General features: G+C 42.8%; 1 protein-coding gene across 13 annotated transcripts in view; it reads right to left on the bottom strand.

Moving 5' to 3' along the window:
- Nucleotides 1-16786, bottom strand: part of UNC80 (unc-80 homolog, NALCN channel complex subunit) — a 130392-nt gene that overhangs the window by 80042 nt on the left and 33564 nt on the right. For 7 of the 13 annotated variants that reach the window (XM_063342208.1, XM_063342203.1, XM_063342204.1 and 4 more), the window contains 7 exons: nt 14944-15092; nt 12938-13104; nt 12136-12237; nt 10608-10822; nt 9971-10077; nt 9302-9461; nt 4487-4659 (listed from right to left, as the gene is read on the bottom strand). In XM_063342208.1, the coding sequence (XP_063198278.1) occupies nt 4487-4659; nt 9302-9461; nt 9971-10077; nt 10608-10822; nt 12136-12237; nt 12938-13104; nt 14944-15092 (1073 nt within the window). The remainder of the gene's footprint in view (nt 1-4486; nt 4660-9301; nt 9462-9970; nt 10078-10607; nt 10823-12135; nt 12238-12937; nt 13105-14943; nt 15093-16786) is intronic. The other 6 variants (XM_063342209.1, XM_063342214.1, XM_063342215.1 and 3 more) reach the window with 3 other exon arrangements.

The raw sequence follows: 16786 nt of genomic DNA, 5'->3' as shown, positions 1-16786 counted from the left end.
TCCTGACACAACATCCCGTTGCAGCTTTTTGCTATTTTATTCAAATGCTGGAAGAAAATAGCAATCTTCTAGCAATTCTCTTCAATGAGGAGAACGTTAAATCTGGCCCAACGTTCTGATGAGGAAGGCAGAAATCTGAATTCATTGACAACCAGAAGCAAAACTAGCATCTAGCACACCTGGAAAAACCATGGCAGATTGCTTGTTGCTGACACGCAACATGGAACACAGAATAGGCGCGGATTTTATTCTTTTACTCTCACCGAGTAAAACCTTAACCAGACCTGGAGACATACATGAAAAGATGAAGCCCCAGCCTTAGCCTCTTGTTTTAGTTCACCACGGGTGAAGTCACAATTTCTGAGGATATAGGAATCTTGTAAAGATATGTGTGGTAAACACCATGGAAGCACCCAACTACAGGAACTAAACTAGGATGTGTAGGATGGGGGGTGGAGAGGAGGAGGAGTGTGTCCTGGAGCAGGAGTCCCAAATTAAAAATCACTGGAAAGACCTCCTGCGTGAAGGAGGACTTTCTGAACATCACGGGGCACGAGCTCCCTGTGATTGCTTACCTGAGGCTCAGAGAAACCTGAAGCAGCAGCAAGAGAAAGATGAGGATGTGACAGAATGGACAGGGATGGACTCACACCACAGAGAAACACATCACAAATGGAGAGAAATGAATCAGGCAGGCGATGCATAGCTGAAAAGAACACAAGTTACCATGGTCACTGTCAAAGCTTAACACGGCAGCAATACTCTCACAAGCCTGCCCGTGCCTATATAAATTGACATGAACAAGAATCCACCATTTTCTTAACAAAATTCCAAGTACTCCCATCGGAGCTTTTCAATAGATACCCTGATTTTACTAGTAACAGCAAAAGCAATGACCTGGGTGGAATGCAGCAAATACAGAATAGATTTGGAATTTTACAGCATCACATTACTGTTCAAGTACAGCTGATTCTGCAGAGTTTTATATTGCAGAGCATTTAGGTCCAGTTTTGTTTTCAAGGACTATGAATTTTATAAGACTAATCAACTAGTGGTAATTCTCTTGTGCCCTTTCTTGTACTCTCTGAGGCACTTGGAGCAAACATTCATTTCCACTGGTTTCTTCAAGAAGAAAAAAAATAAAAAAGAAGAGCAAAATAGCAACAATCTGCTTTTAGAGTAAATAAAGTAAGTTCAAGTACTGTCAAAAGACGCTGACTGGACAGCTCTGCTTTGTCGAGCCACAAGTTAAGTCTGGCATGAGAAGTAGCTTAGCAGGCATGTGAAGACAGGTAGCAAGTAAATTATTAACCAACATGTAGGAGAATTGCCTCAAAAATGTTAGTTCAAATCTCTCTGATTATATCTAAAAATGGTCTAGTACAATCCATGACACGACTCTCTGTTTCTGTTCCCAGTCGTCTATTCTGGAGACCTGTTTGGAGCAATCTGTGATTTCCTTCCAGGTCATATGCCCTCCTATGGACAAATATTTCTCCTATGGAAACAGCCCCAAGGGAACAACAGAGCCTGCCTAAGCCCCTTGGTGACAGGCAGTCAGGATGCCGGCAGGTATTCTTGCAGTTTGGACTTTGCTTCTGTTCCCCCGATACTTGGTAGGTCCTCTTAAACACAACCCTGCCATAAAGCAGTGCCATTATGGCATTTCAACACGGACAGGGACTCGCACTTCTTATTGGAGAAGGAAAATGGTGACAGGCGTCACACATTGCTACGCTGATCACAGGAAAGCTTGTATTTACCCACCTGAGTCATTTACACTGGTCTAATTAGGACAGCTTAGGTAACGTCTTTATACAATGCCAGAGGGCGGTCTATTGGAATTCTCTGCAGAAACTTGACCACAGCCTGCAATACCATATAAGGAATGGAATATGCCTTCCGACCTCCAAGGTTTCTTGGAAAGGGAAAGAAAATCAATTTTATTATTGCCAAGTCTGGATTTAAGCTGATGACATAGGGATGAAACTGCCTGTAACACATGATCAGTTGTCATTGAGTGTTTGCAAAGCCACAAATTGTTTGCAGTTTTACAGAATTCAGTCAAGGATGGATGCTGCTTCTGGGAAATATGTTAACTACATAGTTTCTAAACCTAAGGCAACACTCAATTTAATATATAAATAAATCATTACCTCCGTAAGGAGGCAGCCTTTGTTTCATTGTTCTAATTCCTTTAAATCACTGTGGCAAACGTGTATAAACATCCAGGCTGATCAAAGATCTTGAAGTCGGTATAAGAATGGAATTTCAAAAATTTGCATGAAAAACCATGCTGAAAAAGTTTATGAAAGAACTGAAACTGAAGCTGTTTGCCTTTCAATTTTTAAAGGTTGCCATAGCAACTAGGCTGGATAAAATGACTTAAGAAGCGTTTTATTTGCATCAAACCTGATTCAAATTTTACTTCAGAAGCCTGAAAACGGGAGTTAAAAACCCAGAATGTTTTCTGTTGTGCGTGCTCTATTGATGTAACATGGGGGAATTTTCCATACATTGCCATTAAGCAATACAGTGAGAAGACAACCTGCCATCTTTTGAAATCCGCAGTGTATGTGCCTGCTCAGCCTCCACGTATCTCCAATACTTTGTGGACAAGATACCAGCTGAGCAGGTACTTGTAACGAGTCTCCCAAGTCTGTAATTAGAACAAGGCTTTTTTCATCTTTAGCTGCAGACCTTCTAAAAATTCTGATACCAAAGCCTTCTGCGTCATTGAGTGGAAAGGAAAGAGTCTCAAACGCTTTTGTAAAAGCCAGCTCTGGAAGTCAGAACAGACATCTTCAATCAGTTCACTCTGACCAGTAGTTTTCAGTTGACTTCACACACAGGCAGAGTAAGTTGGTCTGTGGCTTAATCATGTGGCAAATATAAAAAATAAATAATACATTTACAGGCACGAGGGACATGAACTGCCAAACCCCTGTGTCACCGTCTGATTTATTAGCACACCGAGTAGCACATCCCCAGAAGGACCTTAGCGACTTAATGGACAGCAACGAGCTCCTCCCTGCCCACTCACCTTGCATTCCGTGTCAGTTTAGAACTCGCAGTGGGGTGGCAGCCTGGCAGCCTTGAAGAATGAAGTTGTGTTTGTGCAGCACAGCCAGCAGGAGTGACTATCTCCCCAAGCCACCTTCTGAGCTCACCGCAACCCTGACTGGTAGGAATCACTTCTGATTGTGAGAGCATGAGACAGGCTGCTTCCACAGCTTCCAGCCAGAGGGCCAACAGTCTCCAACAGGAAGAGTGGGAACTGATGAAGAAAACACCTGTCTATTGGAAGACGGACAGGGACCAGTCCAAATAGTAGAGCTAGATGTGAAGTGGGAGCAACAGCAACTTTGGGCCAATACTAATGCAGACTTGCTTGAACCTGCAGCCGAAGGATGCAAAGTGAAGAAGAACGTATAGAGGCATGGTGCACAGAGTGTATCACCCCTACAACTACGGAGCAGACAAGGCAGCACATCTCAGGGCACAGCACCAGCAGAGTGGGAGAGTCCATGAGCCTGGCATCTCCAGCAGCAAGCAAAAAAATGGAATATGAGCACGAATGGCACGTCAGTCAAAGAGGCAAGAGGTGGGGAGTGGGAAGACAAAGGGATAGAGAGGATGTGGATGCTCGGAGAGCAGTGGCTTTCAATCTTTTTCTGTTTGCAGACGTGCAAACACTTATGGAAAGAAGTAGAAGAGCACTGTGCAGAGAAGTTACTAATAATTCTCTGGCTTTTCATAGCTGTCTTTGTCACTCTCTTGTGCTTGTCACATAAGCGCCTCACAGAGCCCCACCGGCCCATGAACCACAGGCTGAAGGCCACTGCTTTAGAAATGGGACTGTTAAAAAAAAACAGCAGCTGCAAGGAAAAGAAGGAAGGAGATCTAGAAGAGACACTCATTGTCAGGAAGGAGGGACTGAATTGTGTCACTTCTGTGATTTGTATCTGCAAATTAGCAATATCTGCATTTAAAAGCATGCACACTCTCACACTCTGACATTTCGAGTTTACTTTCGCTGACTGGCTCTGGTGACTAATAATTCAGCATTGCCTAATGTATTTATAACTCTGTCAGAACCCCTGAGTGGAACTACTGTGCCTCTCCAGGTAGTTATCCAGTCTTCAATGCTTATTCTGTAGGCTATTATTGACACTAGGAGCAGAAGCAGAATGGCTGTGAGCAAAATTTGAAGTCTGATGATGAAAGTTTTGCACCGGCAATGACCTAGTTATGGGGAGCCTTAGAATAAAAAAATAAAAAAATAAAAAATCCATTTTGTCTGCATACACTCATCCAGCCACAGATGCTAAAACTCCACCTAGTTAACAGCACCACCAGTTGTCACTGCTGTGATGCTTTACCTGCTTTCTGTGTGGGCGTGTGCAGCATTAGTGAACCACAATGGACCACCGCGTATGCACGTGCTCTCACTCAGCAGGTAAAAATACACCAACAAATGACTTACAAGATCCAGGGCTGCTGCCAAAATGGAGGCATCGGGGATAGTGCCCGGTTCACAGCAGTTCAGGAGAAACTGAAAGCGCTTCATGCCTTGGCGGATTGCTCCCAGGTTCACAACGTTCTTGGATTTTCCTCCTTCTTGGTTGGAGGTCAAGTGATCATCAAAGCTATGGCAACCTAAAGAGGCAGAGAGTACAGAGGGGATGCAGGGAGGGGCAGGGGGATGGGAACACAGTCTCTCACCAATAAAAAAAGCGGCACAAAACCCCTGATGAATACGGTCTTGTCTAAATCCCTTCCTCACCCTGATGTGCTATCTTGAAGATAATAGAGGCATCTTTACAATATTCATGACTTCCATGAAATAGGTGTACAGCAAGCCAGATTCTGGTCTTGGTCATACTAATGTCTGCCCAAACAATTCCACTGTACTCAGTGTGGAAGCCCAGGATCTACCCCAATATAAGTGAACCACGACATGGCCCTTCCTCCCCACCTCTTTAACACAGAACGTCATGATTACTGTCCATTTTTCCTGAATATTCTCTTACCTTACCTCTCCATTGCCTCTAAGTTTACCTGAAAGTGGAGCATGTGCAAACCTTATTCCTCATGTATGGATTTAGTAACATGTCTACTAGGGTAAAACAACCAGTAAAATCAAGTACTGTCTTTTTTTTTAGGCATACGTGTTCTGCAATTGCCATAACACCCAAAGGTGAGCTCCTAGGTATCATCATCATTCCAGCCTCTCTCCCTTGAAGTGTCTTGCACTCTTTGGGGTGGAAAGCTCCTTAATAAGAGTTCCTTTTAAAAATAAAGCTAGCAACCCTCTTCAGGGGTTCTTTCAAGCATGATTTTAAACTCCATGTATAGAGTTCACATGATAAATCAACTAATTCCATTGCCGATTGGAATGAACACTTCCGAATGCAGAAGATCATTACGCAGTTGGTACCCAGAGCTGAGAGAGTGGCAGAAAGATACAGATGAAGAAAGTCGTTTCAAGGGCACGGTGGCTGGTCAAAACAAGAAGAGTCAGCTTCTGGATTTTTGGTCTTAAAATACTCTCCCTGATTACATGTGAAAGTACAAATGTTTATAGAATACTGAAGGATAGAGCACTGAAGAAGAGAACACCGAGTGGAAAATTCAAGATTGGCTTTAAACATGGATTTGAAAGACGTCAGCTGTACAGGACTTTGTGACTTCTCCTTCCTTAGGAAGGAAGGATGGCTGAAAACTCAAAGTCCCTTTGAGATTGCACTCCCCACAATTACTTGGAAAGCACTTATGTACCACAAACAATAGTCACAACAGAAAATGACAATGTAGATCTTCACTTTCCCCCTGAAGACAGAGGTATATCAATCAAATTTCAAGAGACTTCTTTATGACATCTGTGGCTTTTCTCTCTCCAGTGAAGTTGTACATAATTTTCCAGTAAACAAAATGTTCCTATGTTGGGAAATATTTCCTCAAAACGGAACAAACAACAAACAAATAAAGTAGAAAGAACAGGTAGGACACTCACATAAATGAGCAGGCACAAATACCCTTTTCTTCTAACTCCTCCTGTTCCCTCACAGCCTGTAGCATGCTGTCTGAGCCTCCCTGCTACGGCTGTGGTAATGCTAACTCATTTGAGGTATAAACCTATTCAGGGCCCTGTTAGGGCTGTGCCTGTATGAGACAAAGAACAGAAACTTGACTTTCTGATACAGAAAAGCCTGCCTAAGACATCTCCCTAACCCTCACTATCAAGATCTAGCAGAGGCTTTGTCCATCTGGGCTCACGGTGCTACCTACAGTCTATCACTACAGCCCTTTGCAGTCCCAGCCTTGCACTTTGTTGAAGCTTTGCACGAGAATCCTTCAGGAGCAGCTGATGACTGTCCTCCACTAGGCCCATCCTGGAGCAGCCTTGCTGTAAGCAGGGGAGCCCTCACTGGCTCAGCGTTACTGTCACTCAGCCCTGCAGAAAATCTCACCCAGTGAGCAGAGATCATTTCCTAACACAGGAGGACACTGGGTGGCCAAGCTCCCACCCAAACTTGAGATCGGGCCTTGAAGCAAGCATGTGCTGTGGTTCACTGTGCTGTATGCCTTGAGCACCCTGGCAACTTCTATGGTCACTCACAATGTCTTCAGTATGGGCCTGAAGGAACGTTAAGGGTCTCATGTAAACATATTCTATATATGCTGTGTTCTTAGTATAGGTAAAAAGATCATTAAAAGAAACATTTTGTTATGCATAAATGTGCATATAATTTTGTGTATATATATGTATACATATGCACACATACAGATATACACACACACACATATGCTTACACACATATCCAGTGGTCTAGATGATATATCACAATGAAGATTACAATTCATAAATGATGTGACACGTTATTCTACTTTTTTTTTTTTTTACTGTAATGTATTTCTCCTCTCTCCATTTTCTTTTAAATTTCACCTACTATGTTAAAAAACCCAAAAACACAAGAGGAAATACCACATGGAAAAAGCATGAGCAAAGTAATGGCACAACATCATGAATGACAAGAATGGGAAGGCAGAAATAGGTTCCTAAACAATGCTTTAGCGTCAGACCTTGAGGGATCTAACAGCGTGCCCATCCACCTTCAACAGGCTTTTATTCTCTTCTCCATAAGCGCATAAAACCTGCCAATCTTTATGGAAGATACTGAAGCACTGGAAATTTGAGGGCCCTTTGTAACATCGCTGTTCTACTGTGCTATAAACTGTCCCACCCTGGCAAGGCCTCACATCAGTGTCACTACGCACACAGACGTACAGACACACACAGGCACGTACAGCTACTCTAATACTTTGGCTAATGGTATGTGGCTTTCATTGCATACCAGAGACCCTCGTGGACATGGTGATACAACTTCCTTAACTGTCACACTTCGCCTTATAAACTTTAGAGTACCCTCCCTTTGCTTCAGTTAGTGGTCAGGCAACAGTCCAACCCTCCCCATCAACATCACTGGACAATTTGCTTGTTTCTCATACTAACGTGCAAGGGGGTCTGTCGTGTTTAACCTGTTGCATCACTTTTACTGTGGTATTTCTAACACATGCATATATCAAAACCAAGCATGTGTCATGTACATTTCTTCTCTCACGTGCATGTAAAAGGCATTTCAAGTTCTCTTCATTAATTACATAAATTCTAATGTTACTCACAGAAGGCTAAAGTATGGACAACACTTCCAAAGCTCAAAAAGCTAATACTAACGTATCATCCGAGTCTTGTATAGACTTAAGTTGTGGCACACATACTGAACAGGGCTTTTGACGCTCACAGGGCCAAGACTAAATCTGTGCCGTTAAATCAAGAATATGGGCACTCTAGGCAGAAGCAAACTCAGTGGCATAAAACCAGCATTAGCAAGATGAAAAAGAAATTATTTCCTACAAGAAAATATGAAGGACATCTCACATGAGCACTGTATAAACAGTTGTGGCAGTCTGTAAAGATCTCACTGCCCCTCAGTTGTTTGTTCCCAGTAAAAGCTGGGAGAAAATATGCTGGAACTATTTCACATCTACTTCGGCACAAAGCCGCGGATGAAGAAAACAATGCAGTTCCTTCCACGGTGGGGGTATTCACCTTCAGCTACCAAGCTGCAATAAGCTGCTGGGCTGACGCATTCTCCTTCTAAAGGAACGATACTTTTCACCTAGGAGCTAGTTGAAAACCACCAGTAGTGTTTCTGCAGTGGTAGGATGATGACCAGTTTACGCTGGGGAAATACACTCATACTTTGCTAGTATCACTTGCCTGAACAATGCCTTACACGCATTACGCTGCAGGTCTGGGACAGATGATGCTGAAATACATACAATGCAGTGTGAAAGTTTAATGTCAGAAAATAAAAAACAGAATGCCAGAGAATGTAACACACTGTAAAGCTACAGAAATAATGGTGGAAAAAAAAATCTACTCCTTTTAGTGTGTTTTTGGGAGTTGGCTTGGGTTTTCTTGAAAAAACAGTAACAGAACTTCAAGATACAAGGTTGTCTCCTTGACAACAAGGATGAGCTCTGAGCTGAGGACATGAGCATGCGAATGACTGCATGACATTTTAAAACAGAATGTATCATGACCTTGTATTATTCATAAAGGCACTTTTCAAACATTGCTGATTTTGAAAATGCATTGCAATTGAATATACTTTTGTGGAAAGGAAAAGTAGTGTTGTTGCTATTATGTTGTGTGCTAAGAAAAAGGGACAGCATCCCTAACGAATGGTATGCAGACACTAGACATGCAAACACAGAAGAAAAGAGATAATTATAACAAGGTTTGTACAGGGTTTTCCATTTCATCAGTGCTGATCTTTGCTGAAACTGTCAAATGGTCACAAATTGGAAAAAAAAAACACAAATAAAAAAAACTGATGGAACACCCATTGTTATATTAGGCAATGAAAGATTTACACACCTAATTTTGAACTGAGTAAGAGTGCTTTGAAGCAAGCATTAATTTTTCAAGTGTCTTGATCAAATTCAATTTGATTTGAAAAGCCCAAATGTTGTATTTGCATAATTTATTAGGACAGTCTTCATTTTTTTAAAAATCAACTTTACTAGAGTTTTTTTCTAAATCAAAATAAAAGAAAGAAGGAAGGGAAAGAAAACAGTTACCAAGACTAAAAAGTTGGAGAAGGTTAGAATGGATACAAAAATTATGGAGAAAGCAGGAAAAAAGGAAAAGGGTTAAAATACAGAAAGGAAGAGATTTAAAAGAAAAAACTCAAAAGAAAGAAAAAAGGAGACGAGAACCCTGATTTCTAACCATCTTTTTCTTCTGTGTGATGAAGCTTGGATGGGTGTCTTCGGCAGGTGCGCCATTTACCAAGACGCTTGAAGAAATTCTCCTCTTCATCTCGCCCGTTGTCCAGGCCACCTCCTGGCCCCCCTCCTTCCGACAGCTTCACTGCGCTGGTAAACTTCACCTGTGCAAAGACAGAGGGCCAGGTCAGGCTGCGCCACACCACTATCTCTTGGTCTTCCTTGCTTAAACATACAGCAGCTACAGAAGGGCTGTAGCACAGTGGATCACCATAGCAACACAAGTGGGTCTGCACAGACTGACGTCCGCTGAAGCACTTCATCTTTTAAGCTTTCTGCTTAAAAGGTTGGTCTTTCACAAGAGGCTGTAAAGGCACAGAGAAGGAAGGATAAGTGTGACCAACAGTTAAACCTTAAGTGCGTTGACAGAGCCTGCGTTTCTCTCTCAGAGAGCCAAGGCAGGCTGACCAGTACAGTGTAGGTTTAACCTAGTCTTCACTGTGAGCTGCAAAAGTCCAGCATCAGATTTTCACGGCACATGACACATGAAGACTTCTGTGACTGAGTCTCCTTGGCTGCAAGGTCCATTTTGAGTAGAAAGTTTCCTTGGACAGCTAAAACCAGACAGATCCTGTCCTTCCAAACTCTCTGCAATCCCGCCTGACACATTTACCTTGGAACTCTGCCTGATGAAAGACAGACGGTCAACAGAGCTGATATCTAGGAGATCTTCCACCCCGTCAGCCAGGCCAGAGAGGGAGGAGCGCTTCAGCCAGTTCCCTGTTGCAGAATAAGCCACTCAGGACAATTCTGAAAATGCTTCCAAGCAGAATCTATTCATCAGCAATTGCAGCGTATCTCTCCAAAGCGGCCGTGCCAGAGAATGGGAAAATGGGAGGAAAGCGGAAAGAACCTTTTCATGTTCCATGCATTAACTACCATGTAAGGCCAGGTCTTGGGACTTGTAAAGGATACATTCTTTGTCTATCAAACGCTATTTAGAATATTTATCTTCTACAGAGAGGAACAATGTTCATTGAGATTAAGGTACTAGCCTACTACTTTGGAGACCTGGATTCAATATTCTATTTTTCCACAGATATTCTCTGTTACCTTTGGCAAATTGCTTACAGTTCCCTTTGCCTCAGCTCCCCACCTGTAAAATGGGGAGAGCAGCTTTTCCCAGCTTCCCTTGGGAGAACACACATTATACTTGGACAATAAGGAGCTGTGTTGCAATATTTCTTAAGACAGATATATCTCTGCACATGCAATATATATAGAGAGAGAAAGAATAGGAAGAGACATACATTTACCTATGGGGAGTTTGAGTTTCTTTCGAAGGGAGATTCGTCGGGAACGGGAGCGGGAGCGCCTGTCTGTGGTGGTCCCAGAGTGAGCAGTAGTGCACTCGGATGTGTCCTGCTCAGATTGGCTACTGGTATCACTTGCTGCACTCTGCGACTTGAACATCTTTCGCCAGAAATCCTTGCGGCCCAGAACAGCCCCTTGGATTTGCTCGTCACTGTAAGAAAAGGGATGGAGAGCGTGAACTGCATTTCAGTGAAGTTTGGATGCTCATAGGAATGAGGCCCCCCCGTCCTGACCTCTCTATTCTTTGAGGTTTTTTCATTTTGAATTCCAAACGTACTCTTCTCAGTGGGACATAAACAAGTTTGACAACATGCTCTATATTGTTCAAGGCACAAAATAACCACCTTTTCTACCTGGAGGAGCTTGTCTACTGAAGAGGTCATTCCAATTTTTAGTTCCTGCACATGAAAAATAAATCATCTTACTTAGGTCAAAATGACCCATATTGGTAAGACTACACTGGTGCTTTCTACAAGCATGTGTACTGGAGAGCTTTTGCATATCATGATAACCATTTGTGAACCTGCTGGAGCCACAGTTCTCATTAAGGTATCGGAATGGGGACAGTCTATTTTGCTATACTCTTGAGATCTCCCACTGTGGCTGGGCAGGGCTCAGAGCAGAACAGCTTGCCGCAATTCTGCAGAGCAGTAAAGGGATTTGTGTTATCCTTGCAGCCTCAGCAACAGTGAGACTTTGCAGGCTCAGTTAGCAGCAGAATACCTAATACAGAGCTCTGGGCCCTTGCGCAAGCAGTCTCTTCATACAGTGCGTCTCAAAGCACTTTAACAAGACAGACAGGTAGTCAGAGGTACAGAGAGGTTAAATGACTTGTCCACAGTTACTTAGGGACCGGTGGCCATTTATAAAAAGAATTTTCTAAAATTCTTAAGAGTATTGATTAAGTTTACTTCAATATTAAATGGCAGAATTCTTTGGACAATAGAGGCTTCAAATGCGCAATGCCTAACAGCAGGTTGATTTCCTCATTAAGAAAACGGCTAGAGCACCTGTGCTGATAAGGGAAATGCAACAATCTTTGGAGACTACGTGGCCAAGATAGGTCAGAAATGGGCCGGATCTTGGGAGGCAGTAAAGGCTTAATGACCCTTAGCAACAACTTGGAAGTTGAAAATTAACAGAATCATCCCTCAGAAGTACAAAGCATGGAGAACAGCTGTGATGACATCTCTGAGGAATTAACACTGTATTCATGGCTACGGTAGAATGCGGTATTGACAAATCTACCACATTGTCATTTGAAACTCATTGGTGGTTTCCCATCAAAATCAGGGCAGCATTGAAAATAGGCATTACCTGGATGTTACCAGCAGTTCCTGAACAGACACTCAATGCATTGTTGTTCCAAAGAAATAAGTCCTTGCTGTCCAGCCCATTTGTACTAACCCCAGAAGGAAGCTGCCGGCAATAAATAATGCATGAAACAATTCAATATTTACTTACTGTTCTGGAGTTTGCATTGGGCGGCTTGAGATATAACTACGGCATTCATCAGGGGCAGCTGATGCCGGGCCTTTGTCAATGACAATGCTTCCTGCCTCGGATCTATACAGACAATATAAATCATCAGCTAATGGGAACGGGTGGCCCATTTCATGGTCATCACATAGCTACGTGACACGGACACCAGCACTGCTGAGCAACAAAGGACCTTTAGAGAGGTACCCTCTCTTTAGCAACTTACTGCCTCTCTATATATCATTCATGAAAAAGGTGTCAGCTCTTAGAACCAAAGCCAAGGGTTTTAGAGGAGTTTTTGAACATTCTTAATCCTTCTTCCCAACATTTTAATATGACAAGCCTCAAAGCCCCAGAGAAAATTTATTTTTTATAAAGAAGCATGTCAGGATTAGATTTCTTCTGGGACTTGCTTTGCATACCAGAGTTTACCTGTCAGATAAACAACGCTGAGGACGTGACACATATTAGAAGCTATGTCCCCACGGTGTTTTGGGACTGACACTATGCTTCTTACTTCTCTTAGCCTTTCCTCCTCCCAGTACTGTTCTCTTAGGCCTTTTGTAGGAGAGGGTTAGTACTTTTTGCTGCAAATCTATTACTGTCTCAGTTCATTAAATTTTAAAGGAGACTGCTGCCACAGTACAATTCTGCACATCAGGAACTCACATATGCTATCAAGATAAAACACACAAGCCCCTGGACCTTCTACATTTGTGTTCAGTGCCATGTAGTCACATAGCCCTGTGCAAGTCAGTCATTTGCTTTCTCCCTCCTAGAAACCCACCTTTTGCTCCCAGAAGGTTTTGGCTCTTGCTCCATTTCCTCTGTTTTTTTTCCAGGTATTAACTTTTCAGTGCTGTCTAAGAGGGCACTGAGCGCCACTCTCCGAAAGACATTCCCATGAGCCTCCTTGATAAACTGGACCAGCTGTCGGATATCGCAGTACAAACCCTGAGTAGCAAGACATCATGAAAATGAAAGACTTCAGACAGCAGTTTGTGAAGAAGTGGTGAGAATCAATAGTTTCTAAGGTACTTCAGCAGGCCATTACTTCCTCCAGCTGTTGTCTGATATACCCTCCACATACAGGGTTTGTGTTTTCTGTCTGGGATCGAAAGCTGGAAACTCCATTTACTGCACTCGGAAGCAGCAGACAATGAGGAACATTATTGTTACGGAACATGCTCTGCAATGGGCTAAAGCAGATGTAGAGGTATCAGAGGCTAAAACAGCTGCAAGATGAGGGAGCTGCAAAGATGATTTAAAGCCTGTTTTATCCGATTTGTCTAGCCCATAATCTTAAAAGGCAAGAAAAAGCTAAATGAAGGGGTAGAGGGGAAAGTAAAGTGAAAAAAAAATTGCATGTTTTGTTTCAAAACCAGTGGGTGTCTTGGGATTTTTCTTAATAATTTTAGAGTTTTACATCATGGGAAGAGAGAGGAATGAGTCACTTATTCGCCAACCTACTCCTACACTCAAGGCTCTTTTTAGTTCTGAACATTCATACACATCTGTGATGTGACAAATCACCTCTATATCTGAGGGCAAGGGGTTGGAGAGAACAGTTTTACAGGACCTGATTTTTGATCTGAAATTTTCTGAAAGATCTCAGATTATTCTGAAAATTCCCAGCTAGGAACTGCACAGACAGCGTTCAACAACAAGCCCCCAAACAAACAAACACTTGGATGTGTATGCTGATTATGGCTCTTTTTCATGAGATATTAAGCACAAGATTGACTTTAAAGGGTGATGCAACAACAGGAAATCCTCAATATATACTCTGTGTACTATGTTCTCCATATAGACACACTAAAAGGTGCTGTGCTTAAAGACAAGTTTCACCTTGCACACTAGCTAAAATAGGGTCCAGAAAGACATACAATTTATAAGGAAAATTTCCACTTGGTGATCCTAGTCTAGGTCCAACAATGGCGTATGTTCTTCTGCATCCCACCACCTAATCTCCACTGAGAAACACTCCAAAGGAGGAATATCTATAAGAACAAGAGGACTTGGACGTAGGCAGACTACTCTGCTGGTTTAAGATATTAGTGTGTTTTCCTTCTTCCTTTCCCTTCCCCTCACAGGCAATTGCTGTCCCTTTAGCTGGACTTTAATGCTGCTACAGTCTGCTGTAAGGACAGAGCACAAGAGTGCTTCTTGCTTGCTTCCATGAAAAAACCTAATTTCTGATAATAAAAGATGTGGTTTGCGATTAGCTGCTAGATTCTGCCCCAGTTTGGAAGAAAAGAGCTCATGTCATCCATCCTACTGACTGCACTGGGGAGGCAACACATAGGCAGCAACCAGCAGCACTTTATTTTCCTCCAATTGTTGGCAAATTGAATGTTTGTCTAAACCTTGGGAAGACCTACCAAATTGCTATTTGGCAACTCACATACTCTGCCATTGGTGGGCCATGTCCTTAACCAAGTAAACTGTCTCTCACTTTGCTGAAAGTTGATTTATTCTGTCTGTGGTCTTGATCATTAATCCCTTGCTCCAGACCGTGCTACTAATCCATTTGGAAAAAACCAAAACCAGCACAGACGCTGCTTGAACAAAGAAGAAAATGCAATTCAGAGTGCACAACTTTTATGCTGGCTAAGTCCCCAGGCTCCAAGGCAGGCATGAAAGTAAGGCATCACGTTTCCATCATGTTCCAACTGTGACTGCATAGCTTGCTATGCTCGTGGGATTTGGCTAAACTGAATTCTTCACTGTAAAGCCTCACTAGTGACACCCAAGTGAAAAAGTAACTTTGTTAACACGAAATCAAGTGCTTACCAGGTTTTCCGGGCTGTGCAGCTCGTGTGTAGTGGAAGCACAGCGAGTGATCAATGACTTGAACATGGCACTCACAATAATACCTTCTACGCTCTGGGCTGTAGACTTGTTGTCCACTGTGGTGAAGTTATTCCCAAATCCAGCCTTGTCTGTGAAATTCAAGGACAAGCAAGCCCCCTTGTTAGGAACGGTTTAAAAAAGATGGCTTAAAGACACATGTAAAGGGATTCAGATACATGAGACAAGGGCAAGGCCCCGCCTAATATCCTATGCTCAGTTCTCGCAATCCCACCCCACAAAACTAAACAGAAGAGAAGCGTAAAATAAACGAGAAGGGTGAAGTCTCCCCAGAAACAGCTGTAGTATGAAAAGATCAGGACCACTCTGGCTTCCTTTTATCCACATCTCTCACTTACAGATGTACAGAATAAGGCATACAATTTAACAATACCTCTGGCTTTTTCTAAACTGTTCTAAAGGACAAGACGTGTTTGATAAAGCTGAAAAGTGACAACATTCATGAAAAGAAAATCTTCTTAACTACAGGAATGCTGTTCTTGCAAGGTGCACAGGAGACCAAGCTCTCAGAAAGAGTCAAAAAAGAATTACACATTTATATGAATAACAAGAATTGTCCCAGTTTCATTAGGTGAAAGTAAAGACTTTCAAAAGCTGCATGAGATGCCATGCTTCAAAGCACGAGCCAGTCAATAATTGATGAATGCTTGGGGAAACTTCCTATCAGCATCTTCTTTACAGAAGTCTGCTCTATAATTTTTTGATGCTTTCTCTGAAATGCCTGAGATCAGAGGTAGGCTAATGGACTAGTCAGACTCCCCGAGTGCTTCAGAGCAGCTGTTCTTACTCTGTGAACAATCCTTTCTAACTGTTCTTGCATGCAGTGACCAAGCATAAATGTTTGGTCGTCCTAATTGCACCTGTGTCACGGTTTCAGCTGGGATGGGGCTGACTTTCTTGCTAGCAGCTGGTGTAGTGCTGTGGTTTGGATTTGGCATGAGAACAGTGTTGGTAGCACGCTGGTGTTTCTGGTTGTTGCTAAGCAGTCAAAGCCCTTTCTGCTGCTCAGGCCGCCCGCCAGCAAGGGCTGGGTTGCACAAGAATTTGGGAGGGGACACAGCCGGGACAGCTGACCCCAACTGACTAAAGGGCCATTCCATGCTGTATGGCACCATGCTCAGTATATAAAGCTGGGGGAAGGAGGAGAAAGGGAGGGACACTCAGAATTTTGGCATTTCCTTTCCCAAGTAACCACTACACTTGATGGAGCTCTACTTTCCTGGGGATGGCTGAACACCTGCCTGCCAATGGGAAGTAGTGAATGAATTCCTTGTTTTGCTTTGGTTGTTTGCGCAGCTTTTGATTTACTTATTAAACTGTCTTTATCTCAACCCATGAGCTTTCTCACTGTTACTCTTCGGATTCTCTCCCCCATCCCAACTGGGAGGAGCGAGAGAGTGGCTGCGTGGTCCTAGTTGATGGTTGGGGTTAAACCACAACAACCTGGAATAATTTTCCTAACTTAAAAAAAACCCAACAAACGTACAAATATACACATAGACACACATGTTTGTAACTGCAGGCACACACATCTGTTTGTTCACGTTCTTATTTATTCAATTTGTTCTTGCTATTTACTGCCTCATCTGAGGCACCACAGAGGGTTTTAATGCTCAATTATATCTCCATTCAGAATAAACCCTGGATCAAACAGGCCATTCCAGCTGGTGCCTGGTCATGCCATGAAGCAGAAAACTTCCTGCCTGAGGCATAGTCGAATGAAAATATTTTCTTTGAAGAGCCATGAACAACAGATAGGATGAAA

Source organism: Chroicocephalus ridibundus, chromosome 7 (assembly GCF_963924245.1).
Source record: "Chroicocephalus ridibundus chromosome 7, bChrRid1.1, whole genome shotgun sequence".
Taxonomy (NCBI): Eukaryota; Metazoa; Chordata; class Aves; order Charadriiformes; family Laridae; genus Chroicocephalus; species Chroicocephalus ridibundus.
Note: the sequence above shows the minus strand (reverse complement) of the source record. Positions and strands in the feature narration are given on the sequence as shown.